Source organism: Periplaneta americana, chromosome 14 (assembly GCF_040183065.1).
Source record: "Periplaneta americana isolate PAMFEO1 chromosome 14, P.americana_PAMFEO1_priV1, whole genome shotgun sequence".
In the NCBI taxonomy this organism is placed as follows: domain Eukaryota; kingdom Metazoa; phylum Arthropoda; class Insecta; order Blattodea; family Blattidae; genus Periplaneta; species Periplaneta americana.
The window spans coordinates 154,678,357-154,703,585 of NC_091130.1; the positions used below are offsets into that span (position 1 = coordinate 154,678,357).

Consider the following 25,229-nt stretch of genomic DNA (forward strand, 5'->3'; position numbering starts at 1 on the left):
ATTTACTGGCATGTAAAAGAAGTCCTGAGGGAAAAAATTCCGGCACATCGGCGACACTGACATAACCTCGGCAATTGCGATCGTTGTTAAATAAACCATAATTTTTTAATTTTAACATTTACAATGACTGCAATACAAAAAAATGACAGAATGACATTTACAGAAGAAGGCGACGAGGCTTCTTAGACATTTCATCCAGCACTTCATGAGCTTTTACTTCTACATTTTTATGTATATACATCAAGGCCAGTCCATTTAATCTGTCTGCTCCCATCGTGCTCCTCAAGTAAGTCTTCAAATACCGCAAAGTTGAGAACGACCGTTCTGGTGTTGCTGTAGTTACAGGCAACGTGCAGAAAAGTTTCAGCGCCTTGCGAGTGCAGGGAAAAATAATTTCATTGCACCTGTTCAAAGATGATATAAAATCAGTAGGTATTAGGTGAAGATTTTTCTGATCAAGGAAATTTCTTCTCCACATCTTCAATTTATTGAAGAAAGACTCTGGTGATGCATCAACATCATTGGGCAACTGATTTACTATAGCCTCAACAGCAGTTTCTGAATCTTCATCTGATGCTCGCACTATGTTTTTAGGCAGTAAAGTTTGTATGGACTTTAGGATTCCCTTTTCATTTAAAAACCTGTCCTTGAGCTGACTAATAAAATAGTCTAAGAAGAGAAGGAAAATTAAAAGCCTAAAATGCTCTCTGTCTTGAAGTAAGAACGCTGTATTTGTCTTCCTGCAGTTCTTGGAATTTAACACTTTAGCAAAGAGAATTTAAGTGGAAAACTCTCTAATTCCTATGTACATTCACGAATTAAAATTAATATTATTATTTTTGTTTCTTGTTTCGTATTTTTCTCAAAATTTCGGGAGGGGATATATCCCCTCAATCCCCCCCCCCTTGCATCCGCCCCTGGTACCAAGTATAAAGGGATACTATTGTGATGATGCAAACACTGATTTCGAGATTATCATGGAAATAGACGTTTCCAACATCCTTGACACCAAACAAATTTGGTTTTGAACATGCTGTATATAGCGATTTCTCTTAAGACAGACTTTGTTCATATTGTGACAGCTGCGTCGGGATTCGAACGCGCGTCCGACAGGGCGCACAGGAGACGAAACATTGGTCGCTGTGGTGTGGCGCGACGTAAGGGGAACGACGGCACGCTGGGCCACGGTAGAGAAAGAGGACAGCCAACATTGCGGCGCGAGGCAAAGCTGTGGGTGCTTCGCTGTGCGAGGTGAAGGGGGGAGATGAAACCTCCCGAACAGAATCGTGCAGAAATAGGTGGAAGACACTCGAAATCGTAATTTCTCGAAACTATGGTTTAGTGATAAATAGGAGACGCAAAGAAGGAGCGAGCCAGTTCAGTTTTTGGTCAGCAAGTCAGTCAGTCTTGTGTAGCAGTGAAGCCAGCAACGAGACCGGAGTTCGACTTGAGTGTGTGTTCGCAACTGTGCGAGGGTCCAGGCGGAAGCAACGCAGTTGGAAGACTTGAGTTCGAGTGCAGTGGACTGTCCCCAGAAGTCCTGAGTTCGAGTGCAGTGGACTGTCTCTGGAAGACTTAGGTTCGATATACTGTGAACTTGAGTGAATGAGCTAGAAGAACTAGCCAAGGCAACAAACTGTGAACTGAGAACTGACAGTTGTTTTGTAAATAGTGCTTTGTGAACATTAGTTAAGATTAGCAGTACATTGTTGTTCTCAATAATCCAAGTGAATTGTCATTGTCGTCTGTGGAGTGCAATAACGAATACTGTGTTGCTGTGTGGAGTGGAAATCCCATTGTTGACGAGAGTGTTTAAATTCAATTATAGAAAGTGATTATTGTTGTGACAATAAAAGTTACATTATTGTTTTAAATTAAAAGTTACAATATTCTGTATCTACAAACCAATTTATTGAGAAATAATGATCATGAAATAATTGGTTTTTATTTCAAATCAAAACATACAATGTTGATTTAGTCCAAATAAAATATAGGGGAGAGTCGGGTAGTATCGGACGTCGGGTAATATCGGACAGTGCGTGTCTTTCATCTACCACCATGTGGTAGTACCTGAATGACATGGTTACGTTTCTCTATGCGACATCACAGAAACGTAACCATGTCAATCAGGTACTATCATCGTGTGGTAGATGAAAGAAACTCACTGTCCGATATTACCTGACGTCCGATACTACCCGACTCTCCCCTACTGTAACTATTTCTTTCGCTTATTTTTGTATTATGCAGGATAAATTGGCAAATGAAACTACAGTTCTTATCAAAGAAAAATAATTTCTTCCGAGAAATTAATTATTATATGTGTATAGAATTATTTGTACTTTTAGTTTCAATTTTAGTCAAAGATTTTATTCTGTCCAGAATTAATCTCTTTCTAAAGCATAGGTCAATTTCCGCAGAGGCAATTAATGTTCCAAAGATCTGTCTGCTAGGACAGTATTGCCAAGTTTTGGAAGGAAGGAATATAGTCTACTTAATATCTCATTATGAACCACTAACATCCTACGCAATAATTATTTTGCTATCATAAATTACTATTAACAGCAGAAAGACAATCGTATACTTTTTTAAGTACTGAAAACTATTCATTCTTTTAAAGACATAATATTGAAGCACAAGCACTAAGTAGTGAGGGAATACCCACCGAGAGCTTTACTAAAGTCAGCTAACATTCCACTAATTGTGCCCGTAGCAGGTTTGGCTGCAGATGTTGTTGTTGGAGGCTGTTGTTGTGGTTGCTGTTGCTGTTGCTGCTGAATAGAACGCATTGTGTCCATGGTGCCACACTCCTGCAATAAAAGGAGTTTGTAACCGGAACGAAGTTTGCTTCAGGTATATAAATAATAATATTCAAGTCATTTCAGTCCGCAAAATATATTAAATCTGACTTTATACACATAAAATTATCAAGATATTGAATAATATACAATGCAATTAGAAATGTATTAGCTAAAGGAACTAGAAAAACATCATATCCTAATTAACTCATATATCTTAGAAGTAAATGCATGGCACTGAAACGTAGCAGTAAATTATACAGTTCATAGGAATTTAATGTTTACGATAATAAAAACATATTCAATATTATGTAATATTATGAATGAGGAAATAGAAATAGAAAATTATCTGTTAAGGAACATGATGAATATAAAAAGAAATGAAATGAATGATTATAATCACGTATCAAAAGTGATAAGAAAATAATAGTGGGAAGGAGGAATCTAAGGAGTTCAAGAGCACGGTACAATAGTGAACAAGATCAGGTCAGAAGGTGATGATTATAGAGTTAATGTTCATGGAAATAATTATTATAATTCACATTAATATTATGACATCTTTAACATTGCATTTCATTAATAAATTACTATAAAAGCAAATTATCGATTTTTCACATTACTGTCTATACACTCATGTAATGAAATTCATCTAAAAATAAAGAATATCTGTAGGGATATAAATAATTTATTTTCAATATACTCTCTTCATTCAAAAGGTTAACATCATTAGTGACATTGTGATGTGTTCTTTCTCGATAGTAGTCAAAGAAAGAGTACAAATTGCAAACAAATTTTTTCTTTTCCTAAATTTTTCAACATTATTTATTGGGATAGTTTCTTTATATTTAATTTCTGTGCAATAATCCAAATCCTTATTTACGGTCGCTATTGAAGAACTTACAATACCACACTTTCATTGATTCCAACAAGGACAAGCTTTCTACAGAGCGGTTTATGACATTCTCTACGGCACTCGGCGGCAAACGGACGCAGCATCAGCACTTGTCATTTTTTTCAACACCTTCTGTAGTCAAGGTTAGTAAACAGTATGAATACTGTAATTTTAATAGCTGATTCTAACGACTGTAGCAGACCTCATTCACTGGGAATGACAAACGCTGATGCTGGACCCATTTGCTACCAACTGCCATAGAGAAATGTCATAGACTGCTCTGTAGTTGTGGAAAGTCTTCTGTTGAATCCCTACTATCTCATAATTAAGTGACCACTCAGAAATTCGTAATGTGGTAGACATTGTCTTAAGGTTAAGGGTGTAATTATTTGACTTATTTGAACTGTTGTATCAGTGAAGCGAGTTATGGTTTTACAGTGCAGTGAATAGTTCCGATCAGTGATAATTTATAGCGTCAATAAAATGTGTTCTATAGTGTCAGTGAAATGTGTTATAGTGTGTCAGTGAAATGTGTCCTAAAGTGTCAGTGAAATACGTCATAGTGCCACTGCAGTGAGTGAGATGTGAATAAAGTGAAAGACTATTAAAACTTATGTAAGGCCTATACATAATTATGTAGGTTGTAATGTAAAATTAGGTATTTTATTTATGTTTTATTATTATTCTGTTAAATTATATTGTGTATTCTTATTGTATTGTGTATTGTGTATTGTAAATTTATTGTGTATTGCTTATCATTTTTTTTGTGTATTGTTTATATTGTGTATACCACTGCCACCGGGTGCTTGCCCATTTGCAGTGTAAATAAATACATACATACATACAAGGTCGTTAAGTGTTCCTGAGATAGAAATGCTTTTTTTTTTTTTAATACAGCTTGTCCATAGAAACCCTCCATGATTACATATGGGTATAATTGCATTACGGTGTATATTACGAACTTTATACTAGTGTCGTAAGAAAGAAGGACTCAAAGAATTCTTGTTTTGAATAGGCATATGCTCTACTACCGAGTGTGTAAAAAGTTCCACCATATTTTGAATGTGATAAGTACAGAATGAGTCAGCCAAGACTAGACCGGCGTCAGCGGAAAGTCGTATTTGTAACAACTGCTGCACCATCGCAGTGATCAGACCTCTTGTTCGTGTACATTTCGTATTCAAACGAACTATAATCATAACCATGACACAATAATTCTACTTATATTCAACAGCAGCTTCACAAAAAAAAAATAATAATAATAAAAAATAATAATAATAATAATAATAATAATAATAATAATAATAATACAATCCTCGTGCATGGTGTATGCTTGCACGAATAGAAATTGGGCGTAATTTTGTACACACCCGGTATTTCTCGCCAACTATTTCTCAATAACTCTATCTTTGTTACCTGGAGGTTACTTTGTTGTTGGTGCTGCTGTATCAGCTGATGTTGTTGCTGTAGTTGCGCCTGCTGCTGCTGCTGATGGAGCTGCAGTTGCTGCTGGAAGTGTTGTAGATTAGTTTGTGTTGGATGTTGGCTTGTATTGTCTGGGAACAGCGAACTCTGCTGCAATTGTTGTTCTATACCTGGCTTCTCTTCTGAAGGGGATGGACGTGGTGATGTACCACCCAAGCCTAAATAAATAATCACTGGCATTATTCCCCGTGTAATAACATAAATTCATATGCAGAATATGAACTAGGGCAAATGGTCACAATGTGGACATAATTCACCCATCTCAGTTGCGCATTAATTTCATACTTGCAAGCAATTTTCATTTTCCTGCATCTGGATGACGTTTTAATATCTATTTCAAGTCCTTGTACTATTACATGAATTTCCAACCCAATTTTCAAATTGGTACCTAGTAACAATATGTAGTAGTACTGGTAGTCATATTAGCAGCAGCAGTAACAATAATAGTGGAAGCAGCAGCACCAGACGTAGTACTGGCAATAGTAGTAGTAGCACCAGAAGTAGCAGTAGTAGTATCAGCAGCAGCAGTAGTAGTAGTAGTAGTAGTAGCAGTAGTAGTAGTACTGCTAGTAATAGCAGCAACAGTAGTAGCACCAGAAGTAGTAGCAGTAGTAGTAACAATACCAGAAATAGTAGTAATACTGGTAGTAGTAATAGAAGTAGCAGTAGTAGCAGCAGCACCAGAAGTAGTACTGGCAGTAGCAGTAGTAGTAACAGCACCAGAAGTAGTGTAATAGTAGTACTGGTAGTAATAGCAGCAACAGTAGTAGCACCAGAAGTAATAGTAATAGCAGCAACAGTAGTAGCACCAGAAGTAGTAGTAGTAATAGCAGCAACAGTAGTAGCACCAGTACCAGAAATAGTAGTAATACTAGTAGTAGTAATAGAAGTAGCAGCAGTAGTAACAGCACCAGAAGTAGTAGTAGTAGTACTGGTAATACTAACAGTAGTAACAACAGAAGTAATAGTAGTAGCAGCAGTAGTAGTAACAGTACCAGAAATAGTAGTAATACTGGTAGTAGTAATAGAAGTAGCAGTAGTAGTAGCAGCACTAGAAGTGATAGTACTGGTAGTAGTAATAGAAGTAGCAGTAGTAGTAACAGCACCAGAAGTAGTAGTAGTATTGGTAATAATAGCAGCAGCAACAGTAGTAGCACCAGAAGTAGTAGTAGTAGTAGTAGCAGCAGTAGTAGTAACAGTACCAGAAATAGTAGTAATACTGGTAGTAGTAATAGAAGTAGCAGTAGTAGTAGCAGCACTAGAAGTGATAGTACTGGTAGTAGTAATAGCAGTAGCAGTAGTAGTAACAGCACCAGAAGTAGTAGTACTGGCAGTAGCAGTAACAGCACCAAAGTAGTAGTAGTAGTAGTAGTAGTAGTAGTAGTAGTAGTATTGGTAATAATAGCAGCAGCAACAGTAGTAGCACCAGAAGTAGTAGTAGTAGCAGCAGTAGTAGTAACAATACCAGAAATAGTAGTAATACTGGTAGTAGTAATAGAAGTAGCAGTAGTAGTAGCAGCACTAGAAGTGATAGTACTGGTAGTAGCAATAGCAGTAGCAGTAGTAGTAACAGCACCAGAAGTAGTAGTACTGGCAGTAGCAGTAACAGCACCAAAGTAGTAGTAGTAGTAGTAGTATTGGTAATAATAGCAGCAGCAACAGTAGTAGCACCAGAAGTAGTAGTAGTAGCAGCAGTAGTAGTAACAATACCAGAAATAGTAGTAATACTGGTAGTAGTAATAGAAGTAGCAGTAGTAGTAGCAGCACTAGAAGTGATAGTACTGGTAGTAGTAATAGCAGTAGCAGTAGTAGAAGCAGCACCAGTAGTAGCAGCAGCAGTAATAGTAACAGCACCAGAAGTAGTAGTAGCACTGGTAGTAGTAATAGCAGTAGCAGCAGTTGAAAGTAGCAAAGTAATAACAGCAGTAGTTACAGTAGTAATAAATAATAGTTGAATCAGGGATTGCAGAAAAAGTACATGTCAATACACCACACAGTGACATGAGCTGTTTCTGCAATCCCCAATTCAGTTGCAGTACTGGTAGTAATGCTAGTAATAGTTGTAGTAATAGTAGTACAGTAGTAGTAATAGTAAGTGGTAGCAGTAGCAGCAGTAGTCATGGATAGTAGTCATGTTGGAGATAATTTTAGTAGTAGTAGTACTAACAGTAGTAGCAGTGGTGGTGGTAAAAGCAAGTTCTGGCAGTAATTGTGATAGTAATAGTACTAGGGTAGCAGCAGCAGTAGTTGTAGTATTTAAAATAATTACATTTGTCGCATTCAAGTAGTGCAGAGTACAACACTACATACCCAATAGTAGTTCTTGGTAAATAACTGCATGATCCTATTTAAATATTATACATATAGTTACTTCTATACTCTAAAATAAACTCTTCCTAAGAATTCAACAACAGATTGAGTAAGGCCTTTCGGTGTGCAGCCACACAGTATTGTAGCTGTTGGCTGGCGCACTGTCAAGGAAGGCACTAACCAAAGCCATAGCAGTAGTGCAAACCGAATGAACAAAAAAACACACAGTTTTACATTTCTTGTGTTGGCATGCCACCCTGTATTACGATGACACAAAATTACAGAAATCAGGTAAGTTATAACCTAGTTATTGGCACTTTATTTCAGTGGCCTGGTGCAGTGTCTGCGGCCTATAACTTTAATAGTGTTCACATGTAAGGTCTGATGTGCTTTGTGTAAAGTTAATTCATAGATTTTCTCTGGGCTTCAAAGTCGAGGAATTATTTCCTTCAAATACGTTACTATAAACATTCCATTTCATCTCTTTCACTCTATTTCATCTCTTTGTTTCTGCCTCATATTTACGCCAAATTTTGAAATTAAAGGAGCATCACTGCTAAGATCAACTCAGATGTAACAACAGATTGGTGACATGTGTCAATGTTACGTCATTGCCATGTCCACAACACTTCAGTCAGAACTGTACAATCATTTCAGAATATCATTAAAGTAACAGTGTCATCAGAAATTACAGTATACATTTTACATAGTAGTACTTCCAGTAACTGCGTATCTGAACATGCTTATTCTAGAAGTAAATGAGAAGGTAAGGACAAGAGAAATGTTTTTATTGTCTACTCTGTGATGTGGTAATTTACAGCCCAGGTTATTTTGCATGAGAAGTCATATGTTCTCTGTGAACTTCAGACAAAAATTAATTAATCATGCCAGGTGACACTAATCTAATGCTGCAGCTAGCAATAGTGCATAAACTAGTTATTTGCTGCAAATCAAGCTTTCAGGTATAACTCCCTGTGAAGTTGATTTGAATAATTTCGAGGGAAAAATTGTTCCGGGGCCGGGTATCGAACCCGGGACCTTTGGTTAAACGTACCAATGCTCTAACAACTGAGTTACCCGGAAACTCTACCAGACACCGATCCAATTTTTCCCTCTATATCCACAGACCTCAAAGTGGGCTGACAACTGTCAAGCTACCAACATTGAGTGCATTGAGACACTGTTCGTTAACAGAAAACCACAATTTAAGTCACACAGAGTTAGTGTGCACTCAATGTTGGTAGCTTGACAGCCCACTTTGAGGTCTGTGGATATAGAGAGAAAAATTGGATCGGTGTCTGGTAGAGTTCCCGGGTAGCTCAGTTGGTAGAGCAATGGAGCGTTTAACCAAAGGACCCGGAACAATTTTTCCCTCGAAATTAGTTATTTGCTGTTCTCAAATTATGTCTCACAACTAAACAATAATACCATATATTGTCCACGAAATGAGAGTAGACCTACTGCTCCATAACATTACTGTATAGACAATGCAGCAGAGTTTCAACATGGCACAAGACGCTGTGATAAAAAATAATATATTTCAAAATATTTTCCCATGTTGTTCTACATAGAACAGATTATTTTAAAAACCATTTGTAGCTCAATTTAATGCATAATTTCATTTTGAGATGGAAAACTTCCTTCAAATATAATCTTAAAATTAATACGGGTAGTGCTACAATAAAAACTATAATTAAGTTAATATTTATTTTTCTTAATTTTTTCAAGTTTCAGAAGAAAACAACATGGAATAATTATTATTATTTTAATTAAAATGTTTAAACTTAATTTTAAAATTCACAACGCGTCAAACATAAAAAAGAAAAAAAAAGTTTTGTCTATGTCCTTCAGAAATATTTTTGAGGACAGCATAAATTAATTATTCACATTATAAAGAAAAAAAATTGGGTGATTATTTTATGCCTCATACTAACAAAGAAAAGTATCTACTTCACCTCATTCGTTCGTTAAACTACTGAAAGTTAATACATGGTCCATATGAATACATAGAAAAAGCTATTTGAGCAAAACATGTCAAGCATATATGGATGATTGTGCCAGCATAAAACTTCAAGTATGCACGCTGTGTTACAGAGACAATCTTCTTGCATGTTTCTGACATTTTCTGTTTTTCACATTGAGTAGATGTAAATACTTTTTTGGGTGTAATGTAGAGGTGAAAATAAGACTAAGCTGATACATACAACTTTTTTTTTGAAAATTCTTAATTTTCGAGTTAAGATGCATTGCTAGTCACCGGCATAGCTCAGTTGGCTAAGGCACTTGCCTACCAATCCGAAGTTGCATTCAGATGCAGGTTCGATCCCCGCTTGGGCTGATTACCTCATTGGGTTTTTTCTGAGGTTTTCCCCAACCATAAGAAGAATGTCAGGTAATCTATGACGAATCCTTGGCCTCATCTCGCCAAATACCATTTCACTATCATCAAACCTATTGATGCTAAATGACCTAGTAGTTGATACAGCGTCATTAAACCAAATAAATAATAAAGTAATAGCTTGCTAGGGTAAACAACATGAGTATGCCTACATGTAAATATTTTGTGGGTGTAATGTAGAGGTACAAATAAGATTAAAACCTTCTTCAGCATTTTTTCAGGTATTAATTTATTTCCGAGTTATGTAGCAAAGAAGGGGTAACAAATGCAACAAAACTAGAAGTAATTTCTCCCAGCATTGCTTTTTACAGATCTATGCAGCAAAGTGGGGATAACCAACGCAACACAAACTAAAACTTTAAGAGGCGTGGTGACAGCAGGAACTACAATAGTGGTGCATGTTCGGTTACCTACGACACGAGTACAATGTAAACACAAACAAAGCCTCTGAGTTCTGAACCAACTGCAGTGCGGTGTAGGAATAACAAACATCTGCTATGTTTGAAGACATGACACATCCTAAGACTTGTACTGCTCTCGTGTTGTTTAGCCTAGCAAGGTCTTACATTATGTGTTGCATCATAACTCGGAAATTAAGGATTTTCAGGGAAAGTTGTAAAGACCATTTTAGTCTTATTTTTACCTCTACATTACCTCACCAAGTATTTACATGTACTTATGAAAACTATATATATGACTGCTTAAGGGGAGAGGATGGTATTTTTTGGTGAAAAATGAGTAAATTAAAAAAAAAAAATTCTTTAAAATACTCTGTGATATGTGTGGAATGCATAGCATAACATTCTGTGGGTATTCGTGCCCTTAACGCATGTTGAGTCGCCATTTTTAAACTTCCTGCGTTATGGATTTTTAAATCACTTGCCAACTTTTATTGTTGTTTCCAGTAAATTAAATTTTCAAAATTTTTTTTTCTTTAAAATACCCTTTGATGTGTGGAATGCCTTGCATAACACTTTGTGGGTATTTGTGCCCTTATCGGATGTTGCGACGTCATTTTTAAACTTCCTGCGCTATGGATTTTTAAATCACATGCCCACATTTATTGGTTTCCAGTAACTTCATTCTTTTTTGCTACATTGCCAGACAAAAATGGATATAATTTCTGAACTATTAAAGATACGTGGATGAAATTTAGAACACACATTCTTTAGACTATTAGGAAACTTTTCTCTGTAACAGAATTTTGTTAATTGATTTCATTTTAAAATTATGTCCGTTTGTTTGCAAGAAAGGAAATCAGAAAATTGTTATTAAATTTTAATTGTTTATTTTACAAACGTAGGTATTAATATCAAAATTCTGTTACAGACAGTTTGTAGAACATTCTTTTGCAAATACATTGCAAAAAACCGTTTGAATCTATCTTTAAAAGTGGTTTAGATATATCGGTTTTAGTACAATCCTGCATTGGGTACATTTTTGTCAAATTTGGGTCCCCAAATATTTTTTTTTTTTTTCAAAATATTTATATTTGGTTGAGTTGCTACAGCCATGAGCTCTCTAAATACAAAAAATTAATATTTTACACCAAATAGGAAAAAAGTTTTAAAAAATACCATTCTCTCCCCTTTAGAGAATAAGCCCAACAAAAATTTCGCTCTCATTCTTAACAACAGGACTAGTTTTCAAATTAGAGCCTTGGTAGACGAGACACAAAAAAAGAAGCCAACAACACTTCCATCATTTAAAAACAAAGGAGCAGAGCAACATATAAGCAATTCTTTAAACATTAAAGAGAGACAAAATAATGTTGGCAAAGATGCCAAATAATTAAACAACAACGTTGTGCAAGAAAGATAGAAAATCCGTGTCTCAATCCATTAATTTTAGACTTTCGTGACTAAAGTTGTTGTTAACTAATGCTGAGTTCTTGCAATAGAGCCATTAACTCTCTTGCTCTCCAATATAGGAGAGTGATGTAGCAATAATCGTGTTAATGTAGGCACCGTATTTTTATGTTATGGTGGTTAGGCTATATCACCTGCACACAATCCCAAACTGTTTGGAGGACCATATGACCTAGCAGGGAGACAACTCCACCGACCATATCCCTCTTCACCACTTAGGGGATGTTTACGCATGTCTTGGCAGGTCAGCATGCTAGAATGGCATTTCCTCCATTTTTTATGGAACAGTTACACCAGCGAATAGGGATTATAAAGAATGGACACTGAGCGAATTTTCCTGTGTTTTGTTTCTCTGTGTGCCGGCATTTAGTTCCACTTTCTAGCGCTAGAGGTTAGTGTAATCGAGCATAGGCTAAGATAATAATTGAGTATACAGTTGAGACACAGGATTCAAACATTGCCTACCTTAGTGCATAATCCAGTAACGCTTTGCTTCAAATAAATTCAAGTTAACAGCTTTTCCTTATTTCTCAGTGACAAACTAATTGTAATAATATTTTTTATATTTCAGATATAATAAATTATATTATAAAATAATATAATACATTATAAAATTATGTATCAAATTCGTTTAATATTTATATGTAATATAATATAGGGATATGGTTTTACTTATACTGGTAAGAGTTTTGTTTTTCCATTTTCAGTGCTATCAAATCATTACATATTTTAATTGTTGTTGGGGTCAACGTCTCAACTCTCATTATAAAGGAACTCTAGAGCCTAGACAGTACAGTTAATGACGGATTTATTATTTTATGGATCCAATTTATTTTGAGTACATAATGTACCTAGATGTATGAATTATATGTGTTATATTTCCACTGTGTCGACTGCTAGCTGGTGTGATGTCAGCGCCAACTCTATGGAGAAAGCAGAATCTCACGCTCTAGCTGGCTTGAAGGTCATTGAAATCAATCCGGCTACATCAAAGGTACCAGACGCGAAGTGTCCATTCTTTATAATCCCTATTCGCTGGTTATACCACTGTGACTCATTTTTTAAGAAAGGTTGCACCATGGGATGGTGAGGATGAGATTTAAGGAAGATGCACTTCACTAGTCCTTGCGACAGAAATAATTATAAACCAAATAGTATAGACCACTGTTCAAACAATAATGTCATCCTGCATTATTACCTGATTTTTACAGCATATCTTTTGAACAGACAATGAAAAGGTAGTGTAAATTATGATCATAGCACAATAAAATGCTAAAGCAGTAAATCACCATAAAAGAATTACACAAAAATCTGCTAAACAAAACTACATGCATTACACATGAAGATGTTGTACATGAATGCTTATCAACTAATAGCATAGGCCTATACAAAAGCAATGAAATCAAAGCAAACACATTGTTTTTACTTCATTACTCAATTTTACAGCAATAACTGCTTGCAGTGTTAGTAATAAGATTTCCTCTTAAATTCTTCTCATTTTCTGTAGGTATTTATAATTCACATGTACAAGAAATAAGCACACATTTCATCCTCTTCAATAGAAAAGTAACGCATTTAAAATCTATAGATTCCAGAACAATTATTACATCTCGTAAACAACGATAATGAGACAATGCTCAGAGCTGAGCACATGTGTTTAAATGGCTACAATGTAATACTAACAAAGTATTGATACTAACTAGTTAACAAAACTTTACTTCCTATACCTACTGATTACATTTTTCAGAATTATAAATCATGAAAGATACATCATATACTATAATGTAAAGTGAAATTAGCATTACATGCTAAGAAGTTGTCAAATATACACGAATATTTAAAAATATTAAAATATCACTTACAGTAATATTAATCATTCAACAACCAACTCCAACATAAAACACTACATCACCAAGATATAAATAAAATGTTCTCAAATACAGTAAAACCCCGATAAGACGCTGTTCAAGGGACCAGGTGTAAAACACGTATTAACCAGGACCGCATATTTGGCGGGTATACTAATTTTGACTTATATACATATCTATTAGCATTTTTTCTTTATTGAAATACATGATTCATGAAAGGTAATACAATATTACTCCATTATGTAATTACTGTACTGTACGTCAAAGACATTTACAATATGTACTGTACTTAATTCTTAAAAAAAAAAAAAAAAAAAAAAAAGTCATTTATAGTTGTTTGCCGTGTGCGTGTTCTCCAAGTCCTCATGTTTACCACACTTCAGTTTCTGCGATTACATCCTCCCGACGTCGCAGCTGCAGTAATTGAGTTGCGATTTTTTATTATCGTTCTTAATGTCGATGATGAGATTCCTAATGAATCAGGGAGTTGTTTCTGAGTAAGAGTACTGTTCTCATCGTACTTTCGTAAGATTTCCAAGTTTCCCGACACAGAAAGCGCTTTTCGTTTAACACTCATTGTAATCACATTCACAGACACTTCAATACACTAAAGGACAACAAACTGCCCAGCAAAAATTTCCAGAATTATATTACGGCCGAGTGATGAATGTTATTTGAGAGAGGGGGTTAGCAAGAGGGTGAGGTATTGTAACTGTATGTAGGCTTTAACCACGCAGATAAGGAGTCGAATAAGAGAGCGTAACAAGAGGGTGGGGTATACTAAGGTAATGAAGTATGAAGGTTTAAATGCGCAGGTAAAGGGTCGAATACCAATACTTTTCAGGTTAATGGCACCACTGAGTTCAATGACCAAGATGTTTCATTGCTGTTACAGTACATTGCTGAAAATTACATCGAAAATATTCCACAAAAACAGCGTATTATGCGGGACTTGAGCGCAACAAATGGGGTATTTTATAAAGGCATTATATATGAAATGTGAAGGGACCGGACAAGAAAAGCGTATTACACAGGATACCGTAATAAGCGGGCGCATCTTAGCGAGGTTTTACTGTAGTTATAAACTCTACGGACCGAATTTTTATGCAACTGATGCCACATTTGATCTATCTCTTTAACTTGGTGAGAAAAAGCATCGGGTTTGATAGCTGTACTGTCTAAGGCATGTCAGCCATAAGAGGCCAACATATCTAGCCTAAAGTCGCATGTTCAAAATCCTGCTACTGCAGTCAATTGAAATCTGTGATGAAGGATGGAAAGGGCCCATGTAAAATAAACGGTGCATGCCACACATAGGAGCTGAAGACATTTTCTTTGACTGCAGTAGAAGCATTTTGCTCCTTTCTGATAGAAAAAAAAATTAAATTCACTACAATGAAATTTAAAAAATATATATTTTAAACAATTCTAATGATCCCAATATCACGTAAAATTAAAGAATACATTAAGTAATGCATCAAATGGAAGATATGAACATCACATAGTACAAATTAGTGAGATAAACTGGAGTGTAGCTTTGAGACAACACTGGAAAATAGAGGGATAAGTTAAAAATTATGTTTAACTTGCATAAGTTACAATCTACTTGCATTTGGGATATACTGATCAATATTCTGCATGTAATATATTTTATTAATTCAATTCTCAGTTCTACAATTCATAACAGACAGATAAAAAAAAAAAAACTACAAATAATGCCCATGGCTTGTCAGTATATCTTTTCATTAATAATCTTCCTCGTATGTAATCATGAAAACTTTGTAACTAATTCAACAGTTCATAGCATAAATACACGTCAAAAAAATGATTTTCATACTCCATCGGCAAGTCTATCGTGCTATCAAAAAGGAGTGCGTTATATGGCAGTAAAAATTTTTAATAGCCTCCCTATCGATATAAAAAATGAAACTCAAAACATAAAATTATTTAGGGTCAAATTAAAGAAGTGCCTAATTTCTCATGCCTTCTATTCTGTAGGTGAATTCATGACATTCAATAACACTTCATGAAATTGATACTAAAACTTTGTGTTGTACTAGTAGACTATATTGTAAATCTCGTCTGTATATATTTCATCTAGACTTAGACTATAAATTAAGATTTTATAATAGTATTAAGTTTATTGACTTGTTCCATATTCTAGCTGTAAGCAATGTATGAATACCATGGAATGTTAATAAATACAATACAATACAATGCAAGATAAAATAACTACAGGGAAGCAAACAAAGATGTACAGGCAGGCATGATGGCGAATATATAAGTAGGTAAGACAGCATTCATAGAACTATTTAAAATAACGCATTTAAAATCTATAGATTCCAGAACAATTATTACATCTCGTAAACAACGATAATGAGACAATGCTCAGAGCTGAGCACATGTGTTTAAATGGCTACAATGTAATACTAACAAAGTATCGATACTAACTAGTTAACAAAACTTTACTTCCTATACCTACTGATTACATTTTTCAGAATTATCATGTCCGCTAATGGTTCGCTTATTCAATCCATTTCTAATCCTAATGACCGCATTAAATACCTTGGTATTAATTTTAATGATGAAATCGTTTTTGATAAATGTGCAGTTTTTACCACATTCAGTAAAAATATCTCTAAACTCTGTCTCTCCCCTTTATTAAAACCTGATCAGAAGGTAACGATTATGAATCAATATCTCTGGCCCACTCTTACTTATCCCTTACAGTGTGCTCCACTCTACCAAATCAAAACCAAATTTCTTAATGATTTAGATAAAGTTACCAGAGGAGCATGCAAAGAGCTTATTGGTCTTCCTCATGACTGCCCAGACGGAATGCTTTACTCCCCTAAAAAATATCGTGGTCTTTCGTTAATGAAAGCATCTTGGGAAGCTTATGTGCAACACATAAATATCTGTAATACTCTTCTTCGTGTTGATGACTCCCATCTCCACAATGTTAGGGACCTTGTAAGTGAAAAAGTTTCTGCTCTGTCAAAATTGAATATCACAGCTATTGATGCTATCAACTGGTCAGGTCGTAAAATTCGTAAACACTTAAGAAATGACGCATTCCAAACTTGGACAAACCATACCTTGCGTGGTAAAGGGGTTATTGTTTATAGTGATCTCCCCAAGGCTAACTCATGGGTAAGCAATCGAAAGGGCCTATCTTCCTCAGAATGGACCAACGCTTTAAAAATGTCAAGCAATATTTCGGCGGTTCGCGCAATACCGGGCAGAACTCTAAGCACAACCCGCTGCCGTCATCCAGACTGTAGCGAGCTTGAAACACTTGGACACGTGCTTGGACAATGCCCCAAAGGCGAGCTGCTGATCAATGCTAGACATCATCGTGTACGACATGCTTTGGCGACATCGTTAAAAACTTTAAATTGGGAGATTCATGAGGAAGTACATTGTGTATCATCAGATGGTTCTTTTAGACGGGCAAACATTATTGCTATTAATGGATGCTTAAAACGGGCTCTTGTTCTTGACCCTACTATCCGTTTCGAAAAAAACCTAAATCAGGCCACCGAGGTTGATATTGAGAAGAAGTCCATATATGAACCTTGTCTGCCGTATCTTTCTCAAAGTACAACGTCCCTCTTAAACAATGGTCTGTCATTGGTTTGCTGTTTGGCAGTAGAGGTTCAATTACAAAATTCACATGGAATTATCTTAAGGAACTTCACATCCCTTTTGATTATGTAATGTCTATTCTTATAAATATTATCAAGGATTCTCTTCAAATATTACATCATCTCTGTTTCAATTAATCAACTTATATTTGCCTTGAACAATTAACTTTCTTTTTTCTTTAATGTATCACATCACATTATTATACATGTTTATTGTATTCAGGACCCTTGTGGTCACTCAAAATTCTTTGAGCTGATGTCTATAATTTAGAAATTTATTTTACTTAAAATGTGAATTTTTGACAAAATCTCTTGTAAGAGAATTAAGGGATAAATTACTACATCCATGAAATACTGACAAGTTTTTTTACGATTTAATTTTTAGTTGGCATCTTACAAAAATTGTAATAACATACGGGTATAAATGAGAGAAAACTCTAAAAAATCGATACAAAAAGTGTTTGAGAAGTAATGTTTAGGAATTATAAAGGAGTGTTTCTCCGCTTATTCTACATTGAGTTAATACATGATACTTATATCCGAATCCTTTGGTTAAACGAGCATTAACTCAAAATATCAAATGGTTCTCATTATATGACTTGTCCACCTCTACAGCTGACGTCACACTGCTGCATCTGTGGCTTGCATTGTGTAAGCTCGCAGCTTCTTACCACGTTTTTAAAAATATATAAGATAATTTTATTATACTTATTAGAGTATAAGTTTACCATTTTGTTTTGAAAAAAAGAACAGTATTTTTCGCGATATGAACATGAATTATAGTGAATGTAACGTGATTTAACTAAAGCAAGAATCGACTCACTGCAGTGCGGTACATTAGTATTCATCACAGTATCTATGTTCAGAGATATGTTACTTGAAAACCATTAGTCGCAGAAAGGTCTAGTTTGCGCCATTATGTGTAGGCCTATAATTAAATGCATGCTGTTTTGAATATACTTACTTACTTACTTACAAATGGCTTTTAAGGAACCCGAAGGTTCATTGCCGCCCTCACATAAGCCCGCCATCGGTCCCTATCCTGTGCAAGATTAATCCAGTCTCTATCATCATACCCAACCTCCCTCAAATCCATTTTAATATTATCCTCCCGTCTACGTCTCGGCCTTCCCAAAGGTCTTTTTCCCTCTGGTCTCCCAACTAACACTCTATATGCATTTCTGGATTCGCCCATACGTGCTACATGCCCTGCCCATCTCAAAACGTCTGGATTTTAAATTCCTAATTATGTTAGGTGAAGAATACAATGCGTGCAGTTCTGTGTTGTGTAACTTTCTCCATTCTCCTGTAACTTCATCCCGCTTAGCCCCAAATATTTTCCTAAGCACCTTATTCTCAAACACCCTTAACCTATGTTCCTCCCTCAGAGTGAGAGTCCAAGTTTCACAACCATACAGAACAACCAGTAATATAACTGCTTTATAAATTCTAACTTTCAGATTTTTGGACAGCAGACTGGATGATAAAAGCTTCTCAACCGAATAATAACAGGCATTTCCCATATTTATTCTGCATTTAATTTCCTCCCGAGTGTCATTTATATTTGTTACTGTTGCTCCAAGATATTTGAATTTTTCCACCTCTTCGAAGGATAAATCTCCAATTTTTATATTTCCATTTCGTACAATATTCTGGTCACGAGACATAATCATATACTTTGTCTTTTTGGGATTTACTTCCAAACCGATCGCTTTACTTGCTTCAAGTAAAATTTCCGTGTTTTCCCTAATCGTTTGTGGATTTTCTCCTAACATATTCACGTCATCCGCATAGACAAGAAGCTGATGTAACCCGTTCAATTCCAAACCCTGCCTGTTATCCTGAACTTTCCTAATGGCATACTCTAGAGCAGAGTTAAAAAGTAATATATCATCTCAAAATGTGATTTTTAGTTTAGTACCCCTTTATACTCATCTTCCTATACTGTAGAAATATCTCGCCTCTGGAATTCGTTACCTAATGACGTCAAAATTAAATTGGAAAATTTTGTCTTAGTTAATGCTTTTAGGTATTGCTAGAAGTATTGATTTGTGTTTTTTTTTCTTTTTTCTTTTTTAATCTAGATTAAAATTGCAAGTTTCTTGTTTATGTTAGTTAATTAGTTAGGATACAATTAATTATGATACTTAATCACTCATATAAAGTTTGTGTGATTGCAACCTGTGTATATTTTTGTGTGGCTTTACTTATAGTGTTTTTTTCTCTCTCTCTTTATTTCTTGTGTAGCTTTACTTTGTATATAGTGTATTTTTTTCTGTTTATTTCTATTATTGTATTTGTATTCCTGGTGTTGTGGAAGAGAAGGCCTGATGGCCTTAACTACACCAGAATAAATAAATAAATAAATAAATAAATAAATAAATAAATAAGTAAATAAATAAATGAATGAATGAATGAATGAATGAATAAATAAATTAATTAATTAATTAATAAGAGAGTTCATGCTTAGAAGCTCCCCAGGTTTTCAAAAGGATATAACCAAGTTAAGTTCTTTCTATAAATGTAAGAATCACTTCTTTAAATACAAAACTATACTGTAAACTGAAAAGAAACATAAAAATCTATTCGTTTTCTTAACAGTTCCCTCAGCCAGTTCACTGATGTTTTAGCTAGGGGGTGGGGAGCGCTCTTTCGAGCAAGTAGAGTTTTAGCTAGTGGAAGGAGGTAGTGTTTATTCAGTCTGAAGCAAGTCAAGGCCCTATCCTATAAAGCTATGTAGCCAATCCTGACACAACTATTTTATTCCAACTTCAATTATTACTAATTCTCGAATTCTGCTCATGCTATACACTGTAACTGGAGGAATGCAACTAGTAACTTTGAATGCATTTTTTTTTTTTTTTAAGCAATGGCAGGTACCACCCAAGCGCTCCCATCTGTAAGTGATGCGCCAAAGCCGTACTGGTAGTTCTTTTTGCCATCCTAGGCATTGCCCTCAATGCACCATGTTACGTGAACCACATAGGACTAAGATGATAATTAATGGTGGAATGACAGTAGGGGAAACAGGATATCCAACCAAGCACCATCTTTGTCCACTTGCACCTGCTGGGATTCGAACTCAGTTTACCAGTGTGGTAAGCCAACGCTCTAGCCGTATGGAAAACAGTGCGTCTTTCATATTTGAATATAGGAATGGTGAGTAGCATCGATGTTTAATCAGTTCGAAAAACGCACTCTTCAATTCGTGAACAATAAACCTGAAACAAACACTCTGCATATGAGACAGGATGTAAGTATCGTATGCTATCATGCGTTCATTCTGTAATTTCTGCAAAAATATCTTACCAATGCATAAACCTCAAATTTTAGTACCAGTAGTTATTTTATTTTATACAAGAATACAAAGAGACTTCTTTTTACACACATGAGAGACTTTTTAAACAAGCCATAAGGAGGATTAAAAAAATTATTGAAGTGCAGTAATGTGTCGCTTTGTTTTTTTTTTTTTCACTACTATGTAGGCTATTATGAATAAACCACCGCTTTCTGGATACCTTCGCCTAGCGTCTCGTTGTTAACTGCCTGCTCTATGCTATAGTTTAACATGGAACCCGCCGTACACATGTATTGACATAATTCTCCGCTATTGGCGCCACCCAACACGCACGTATCAGTACAATGGTGTGGTGTATAGCAGTGCGTATCTATACATGTCGGTGTTTTAGCACAGATTTACAACGTCGCAAACGTAGTAATAATTGAAAATGGTTAATTGTTGTGTGCCTTTATGTAAATCCAAACAGGGAAAATCTAGTTCGGTAGGAATAAGATTTCATGAAATTCCTTTGGCCGAAGAACTTCGAGAAAGATGGCTAGCTGTTATAAGAAGACAAGGTGATACCAAAGGAAGTAAGTGGATTCTCCTGATGTAACGGCCACAATAGAATTCATAAAGAACAATCAGTCCCAGTTAAACTGTAAGATCGATTTTTCAGAAGCAGATTCAACAATCCAATTTATGAAGTCAATTTACAGATTTTTTACGTTTCATGATATCAGCGACAGAACTCAGCATCTTAGACAAAATAATGAAGACTGCATGCATTTCTATTCCATAGCTGATGAAAGGCTACAATGGCTAAACGAAGATTTCAGTGAATATATTATGAAAATTCAAATTGAATCAAAGCGTGCGAAAATGAAGGGCTTAACCAATGAGACCGTAGAAGCGCTCTTGTTTACAGTGAAATCTACAGTAGAGTGTGTCACTTTCCTGCTGCAAAAGGGTTCTTTTATGTCCTTACTAGGAGATTTTCCGGAGATCCCGTGGAGGCTGTATTTAGCGCAGTCAGAATGGGAGGTGGATCTAATGACATTACAGATGCACGTACTGCAGCAAGTACCATAAAAAGAATGCTAAAATCTGGCATCATGATTTCTTCTAAAAGTGCCAACGTTGCTAGCAGAAATCAAAATTACTGTGGCGAAAGCTTGCCAAGCACGAGCTCCAGTGCTGAATCTGTTGATGAAAATATTCTTCCAGATTACGTAACTGTCCTTCTCAATGGAATTCGAGAGCCTGAAATTACGGTTTTCATAAACCTGCAAACAGCCACTCAAGCATTCGTTTGTGGATATTTTATTCGTGTCGTGGATGAAAGATTAAGTTGTGACATATGTGTTAGCAACATTTCAATGTCAAATTCATCAACACCACTCATGGAACTAATCCATAATCAAGATAGAGGAGGCCTTTGCTATCCTAAACAGTCCTTTGTAGGGCTAATAAAACATGTGCAAGAATTTGTTAAAGCTGCTGTGCCATACTGTAAGAAATCGAGCCACATACTGAAAACAATGCATAAATACTTGATTTCACCCCTTTCTCAGTGTGATTTACTGAAGTGTAGTGTCTCAGGTCATCAAAAGATGGTTAGCGAAATAGTCATTGTGAAATTTGTTAGACCATTGTTATCAAATATCGGAAAAAAAAGAAACAGGAAATGTGATGAAAGAGTGATGGAACGGAGAAAAATTCTCTCCGGCGCCGGGATTTGAACCCGGGTTTTCAGCTCTACGTGCTGATGCTTTATCCACTAAGCCATGCCGGATACAACCCCGACGCCAGTTAGAATCATCTCAGATTAAGCTCCATCTCTTGGGTTCCCTCTAGTGGCCGCCCTCTCCACTACGTCATAGATGTCTATGAACGCAGGACCGAAGTCCATACATGTGTTGAGGTGCACTCGGATGAGTGACTGGTTGGCCGGGATCCGACAGTATGGGCGCCGTCTTAAATCACAAAGTGATTTGTTACGCATATCATATATATTTTTTTTATAAAAAAAATATATAAAAAAAAATATATATATATATATATATAAAATATATATAACAGGAAATGTGTTCCGATATGTGTGCTACAGTAAACCGCTGTCTAGGAAGGTCCTGAAACTGTCAATTATGCCAACAGGATGTGTGTTAGTTAAAATTTAATTTTCTTGCATGCTCATAAAAATAATATTCAAAACAAAAAAGTTGAAATTTTTATGTGTTACCGGATAATTCATACAACTCTTGTACTGTACGTGATTGCGTGAAGAGTGTGTTAGCTGCTGCCATCTATGATATGCAAAATCAGCAGCATAGAGCAGGCAGTTAACAATGAGACGCTAGGCGAAGGTATCCAGAAGGCGGTGAAATAAACATTAAATCGGAATTTTTCGGTTCTATGATATTTACAAACAATGAAGTATGAATTAACAAGGATTGCGTTGCTAAGATACAAAGTAATAAAAATATTCATCAGACGCCATTGTCCATTGGAAGAAACAGTTCACGAAATAGACATCATACACATTATTTTAAACTGTAAATATCATTCACTAACGAAATTTATAAGCTTGTACTTGCTATTTGGGAAAAGGAAATTGTACCAGAGCAATGAAAGGAGTCCATAATCATACCTATCTTTAAGAAGGGGAACATGACTAAATGTAGTAACTTTCGAGGAATATTACTTTTGCTGACGTCGTACAATAAAAATAATATTTAAGCATTTAATAAATACAGTAACCATTAAACATTTAGGTAAGTTACATCCAATGTAAAAGCATAGATGCCTCTTCTTTAACAAAGCACATGCAATGTTAAGACTTTTTACATTTAACAAATCTAAGAAAGCAAAGATTGGGAAGTGATTCAGTTCTAGGTCAGTCATAGTGTACACAGGAAACATACACAACAATTACACAAGATGATTATTAACTTGTATTGAGGATGAGGTTTTGACAATGGCTATCATTTCTGTACTGCGTTTGACAAATTGATAAAGATTAATGATGAGGGATAACTTCTAACATCGTATTTATTATATCACTTACGTCTCGTACATTCAGAAATTTATAATTTAAGTTTACTATCTGGCATGGTAGGGGTTTTCAGAGATTTTCCCCAACTTTAAGGCGAATGTAATACATCTTGATTACACAACTTTTAACACTATATTATGTAATATAATTCCTGGCGAATTCTCGGTCTCATCTCTCCAAATATCATCTTGCTATCATCAATTCCATCGATGGTAAATAACCAAGTAGTTGATACAGCTTCACTAAATAACCGATTAAAATAAAAAATATATATGTGGCAAATAAATCTGCATCTCTCGTTTTCTTCTCAATCTTGTTTCTGCCTCAAACCACTTCCTGTCCTTGTAGTTTTCCACATGCTCATCAAAATCACTTTGCTAAACTTTGACTGCTGCATCAAGCACACTACCCACCTATTACTGGTATTCATACAAAATAATTCGTTCACTGTCATATTTTTCCTATTGGCCAACATATGAGAATTAAAACTGTTTCTCAGACATTTGAAACCATACAGAATAACATTTTATGTTAAATACAATGGATTCAATGGATCCAACAAACAGATGAAAGTATACAGAGTGATTCATTATTACGTGTAAATACTTTGTGTGTGTATTGTAGGGGTGAAACTAAGACTAAAACGTTCTATATAACTTTTTCTCAAAACCTTTAATTCCAGAGTTACAGTAGATGGCACCTACGTCGCAGTAACTGCATGGGCATTACTGTTCTCCCACACATTTGGTGTGGTATTGTGGGGAATCAGTTACTCGGATCTCGAGTTCTACCTCCACGGTTGAATGGGGAAATCTACCGCGCATTCTTGGAACGCGAATTGCATGGTCTGCTACATGATATCCCTCTTTCAACGCGAGTGAACTTATGGTTTATGCACCATGGTGCTCCTGCGCATTACTGCCGCAACGTAAGGGCGTATCTCAATGCTGCGTATCCAGGTCAATGGATAGGTCGTGCAGGGCCAACTCCTTGGCCAGCCAGATTACCAGACATGAACCCTCTGGACTTCTACCTTCGGGGCAGCCTGAAGTCGTTAGTGTATGCCTCTGCTGTACCTAACGTAGAAGTACTGCAACAGCGAACTGAACATGCATGTGGAATTGTTTGTAATGAGTTCAACGGGCTGTGTAACGTTCAGAGATCACTAAGGCAGCGAGCACAGGTATGTCTTCAAGTTGAGGGACAGCACTTTGAACCTGCATTACACTAAGAATTGTGCAAATGTGTAAAGTCTAGAAGAAATTGCTTTACATTCTTTACTGTGTTTGGTTTTAGTTCGAAAAACATGCATAAGTGGACTGCCGAGGATATAGGTTTAGTGACTTTGGTTGTTTTTGTACTGAAGTCCAAATGCACTGTATGAAAATGATAATTAGTTTACATTTGGTGTCTTATCCTTTCTTTGTTTGAGAGCGCAAGTTCCATGCAAAATGGCGTTAACTCTGGAATTAAAGGTTTTGAGAAAAAGTTGTATATAACGTTTTAGCACAGTCTACTATATACAGTCGCGAAGCTCAATATGTAGTAAAAATGCAAACATGGGTAGTTGCCCACCACTAGGATCGCTACTATCGCCTCATCATCGCAGATCTCTCTCCTAGCAGACGACA

General features: G+C 35.7%; 1 protein-coding gene across 11 annotated transcripts in view; it reads right to left on the reverse strand.

Annotated features, from left to right (window-relative positions):
• The window catches only part of LOC138713882 (protein piccolo-like), a 281,309-nt gene that overhangs the window by 164,820 nt on the left and 91,260 nt on the right, over positions 1 to 25,229 (reverse strand). For 10 of the 11 annotated variants that reach the window (XR_011336004.1, XM_069846380.1, XM_069846385.1 and 7 more), the window contains 2 exons: positions 5,104 to 5,330; positions 2,663 to 2,807 (listed from right to left, as the gene is read on the reverse strand). Coding sequence is in view for 10 of the 11 variants with exons in the window: in XM_069846380.1 (XP_069702481.1) it covers positions 2,663 to 2,807; positions 5,104 to 5,330 (372 nt within the window). In the remaining variant the exon portion in view is untranslated. The remainder of the gene's footprint in view (positions 1 to 2,662; positions 2,808 to 5,103; positions 5,331 to 25,229) is intronic. The other variant, XM_069846381.1, reaches the window with a different exon arrangement.